The sequence below is a fragment of the Vitis vinifera genome, chromosome 19, assembly GCF_030704535.1.
Source record: "Vitis vinifera cultivar Pinot Noir 40024 chromosome 19, ASM3070453v1".
NCBI lineage: Eukaryota > Viridiplantae > Streptophyta > Magnoliopsida > Vitales > Vitaceae > Vitis > Vitis vinifera.
The window spans coordinates 20,204,298-20,208,107 of NC_081823.1; the positions used below are offsets into that span (position 1 = coordinate 20,204,298).

At 28.7% G+C, this 3,810-nt stretch overlaps 1 protein-coding gene across 1 annotated transcript; it reads right to left on the bottom strand.

Moving 5' to 3' along the window:
* Positions 1 to 515: 515 nt before the first annotated feature.
* Positions 516 to 1,444, bottom strand: LOC104877735 (F-box/LRR-repeat protein At4g14096-like). The gene is made up of 2 exons (XM_010646529.1): positions 934 to 1,444; positions 516 to 766 (listed from the first exon to the last, which is right to left on the bottom strand). The coding sequence occupies exons 1-2, from the start codon at positions 1,442 to 1,444 to the stop codon at positions 516 to 518; spliced, it is 762 nt and encodes a 253-aa protein (XP_010644831.1).
* Positions 1,445 to 3,810: the final 2,366 nt, after the last annotated feature.

Genomic DNA, 3,810 nt, shown 5'->3' on the forward strand with positions numbered 1-3,810 from the left:
TCAAGACATATGTCTTATTGAAAAGGCACACCTTGTCAGCTTTACTCTTCCTTTTTAAACACTTTTATTCTTAATATTTCTAATTATATATTGAAATTTAAATCATTTCTTTTCTTCTTTTTTTATATGTAAAAAAGGGCTTGCATAAGTAACGCCTAAAAGCGGTAAAGACAAAATTTATATAATTTTATTACTTTTTTTTATTGAATGTCTCTTTTAAATTTTTCGAATCTTAAATTTTTTATTGATCAAATTAAATTTTGAATCATATTTTATAAAATTGATATGCATCCTAAGTCACATTTTACTTCACTCAGGCATGCACCTTATGCTACGCCTTGTGCCTAAGCTATAGGAGATTTTTTGCGCCTTAGGGGCAAGGGGGCACCTTAAGGAAAATTTAAAGATATAATTATTTTCCGTTAAGCTATTACAAATATTCATTTGAAGAGGCTATGATAATAATGAAGAAAAAGAAATCTTATATCCAAAGTTCTGCCAGTTAATGATAGATACTAAACATTTGAAATCCTTCTAAGAAGCTCGGATATACGACCACGGTAAGACATATGACCATTATGTGAACTTTCTTCAAATTCTTCACTATCTGGCCCAATATCAATAAATGCTTTAATCAAGGAAGATATATTGTTCACCAAATGCTTCTTTGATACATAATCTGTGATAGTAAAGTATTCAAGATTTGGGGCATCAACAACAACTTCGTACTCCTGTTCTTCTTCTTCATCTAAGCTCGAAAATGCATCTGTTCAAAATTTTCAATGCAGGCACAGAAACATGAAGAACCAACTGATTATCCTCTTCCTCTCTTTCTATAAGTAATTCTTCCAAAATAGGACACCCGGATACGAGCTTCTGGATTGAGTCATGATTTGAATATTCTGACTGACCTAAGATGGAGAATCTTGAGACTTGGAAGCCAAACTGTAGAAGGGATATCAAGAAAGATCGCATGCCAGAGTTTCACAACCACTAATGTTTTGGAAATGAAAAACATGGGAGGCAATTCAATATCCCCGTGTAGCATAAGGAAGTTGAGATCAAGCTCTTGAACTCGACGGCCAAGCGCAGTGCAGATCCACGAATAAACAGAGTCCAGACGACTACCATAGTAAAGGAGACGGAACTTTTGAACAGATGAGACATCACTGTGAAACAATACTCTGTCCACAAAATTCAAAAACATAATTGTTCTTTCTTCAAGTTCAGCAGGCGTGGCCGCATTTCGATTCAGCAGTAAATCATCATCAAAGTCGAGAATCGGGACAGATTTCCAAAGGTACCTCCATCTTTTTGACAGGATACTAGTTCCCAAAGCAAATTTAGTGGGAAGAAATGAAAGGATGTGACAAAGAAGCGCATCTGGTAGGTTGCTGATTCTATCTCTGCGTTGTTCAAACTTTGAATCCATTACTTCCGCCATGCTATTGCTGAAGCGTATTTTGTAACAGTAACAAAAACAAAAACCTCTGCCTTCCCTTACCCTAACCCTCCTTTGGAACGTCAGGATACATTTTCAACAAATTTGAGCTTAAAAATTACCCTAATTTGGCTTTCACACTGTTTTCTGAGCAACCAAACAAGAAAAAACAACCTGCTGCGATTGTGAGAGGATGGAAATTGATCCAGATGGTGCTGCTAAAGGCGTCTCTTGCGTATCAGCTTGAGGGCACTACCAAGTACCGCCTCAAAAGTCTCTTAAAATTATCTGAGATAATTTATTTTACAAAATAAATCAATTTCCTTCACTATATACTGCCCAATTTTGTCTTCCATTAATTTTATTAAATATTTTATTATTTTCAACATCGAGAACTTTATAATTTTTTTTATTTTTTTTATTTTTTCTATTTCATTTTATTATTATTGATTTTTATTGTCAATCTTAGAATTTGGTCACTTGAATTCGTTTTTGTCCAACTTGAAAAGCTTACGGCGTGACATATGCGGTGTAGCTCATCACTAATCCTATTGGGGGTGCAGGGGTATAGTAGATTTTCTTTTTCTCCATGTATGACTTTTTTCTTCTAAGGTTTTTCATATAAATCTATATATAAATTTTCTAATCTAGGGTTTTTGTTGCATATTCTCATTATTGTGTAATAGTTAATGACCATACCAAAGTTTTAAAGAAATTTTAAAATTAAAACATAATGATGTATTTTAATAATAGACTTGAATTGTTGTTGTAATATATAATATTTTTTTAACAAAGAAATCATTAAATAAAAATGGTAATCGAATTATAGCTTTTTGGACCAATGATTCAATCGAGGTTGAATTGTGACAATAAAATGATATAATAAATATAGAATTTTTATAATATTAAAATTAAAATAATTATATCAAAATAATATATATAATAAATAATTAAATTTATTCCATCCTTTTAATCTTTAATGTTATTACATTATTTCTTAATTTATTAGTCTTTTATATGCCTACAACTATATATGTTCATTTATGATTATCATATTGTTCTCTATTTTGTAAATATTTGTTTATTTAACTAATTTTATTAATTTAGAGGATGTTTGGTAAAACTTAATATTTATTACTTAATGACTTAAGATGTCTTTAAATTAAATTATACTTAAGTTGTTGACTTAAAACTTATAGAAAACGTTTTTAACCTTTTTAACACTTAAATTTTTTTTTTAAATATTAAAAAACTAAAAAACGTTTCTTGAAATCACTGCTACCAACTTGTGGTAGACTATCTTACCCCTTATCTTTTTCCATATAGTGGTATGGCGTGATGACTGATCATGTATCGATGTAGTTTTTTATTTTTTTTAAAATGTTTTAAAAGATAACATGTCAAACACCCTTATTTTTATAAAATACTTAAAATTTTGTGAAAAAACTTATTTTTATAAAATTAGAGTGGCCACTTATTTTTATTTATTTATTACTTAATTTTTATTTTAAATATTAAAGTTGTTTGATAAATTTAATTTAAACTTTATTCTAAATCATTAAATTGATGTATTTATCCTCATAAATTGTAATTAGAGCAAAGGAGATCAAGTAATAATGGAGGTCATAAAGTAGCGAAAGAGATTGTTGAGATAATTAGAGCAAATTATGGTAAAAATCTAAAATGAAGGTGTAAATTTAAGAATAAGTTAATTGTTTTTACTTATTACTTAAAGTTGTATTTTTCTTTAAATTATGTCATTGAGTTATTTTACCAATATATTTAATTTACTGAATAACTTAAATTAAGCTATTAAGTCATTTTAAATTATTAAATTGGTTTATTGAATACCCACTTAGAGCTCGTTATTTTAGAAAGCACTTTTAACCTTTAACACTCGAATTTTGTTTTTATTCAAGTGTTAGAAAATGTAGAAATGTTTTCTAAAATCAATGTCACATGCATTCTTATTTATCAAGCTTATAATTAGGATTTCTTTGTGAATTGTTGGTGCATTATGTTCATGTTGCATGACATGTTTTTAAAGCATCTTAATTCATCCAAGTGCATAAATAGATTTTATATTTTTGCAAATTGGATGAAAATTATTTTGAAGAAAAACATAAGCATAAATTCTTAGATTTTAAAAGTTTTTTCAAAAGTTAAAAGAGTCTATGGTTGTTATTCCCTTTTCTTAATTTGGAAACATATGTAAGGAAACCGGTTCAAACAATTAATGTTCACTCAATCAAATTGGTTGAACATGACAAAATCAATGTGAATTTATGTTGGCGAACAAATTTAAGTTTCTCAAATTAAGATTAAGAGAAGGGAAATGACACTTTTGTTGATAAATTCTCCAAACTGCT

Coding starts and splice junctions, on each gene's coding strand:
- LOC104877735 (XM_010646529.1), bottom strand. CDS start 1,444: ATGGCGGAAGTAATGGATTCAAAGTTTGAACAACGCAGAGATAGAATC. Junction 767..933: donor TTCTACAGTTTGGCTTCCAA/GTCTCAAGATTC, acceptor AATTTTGAACAG/ATGCATTTTCGAGCTTAGAT.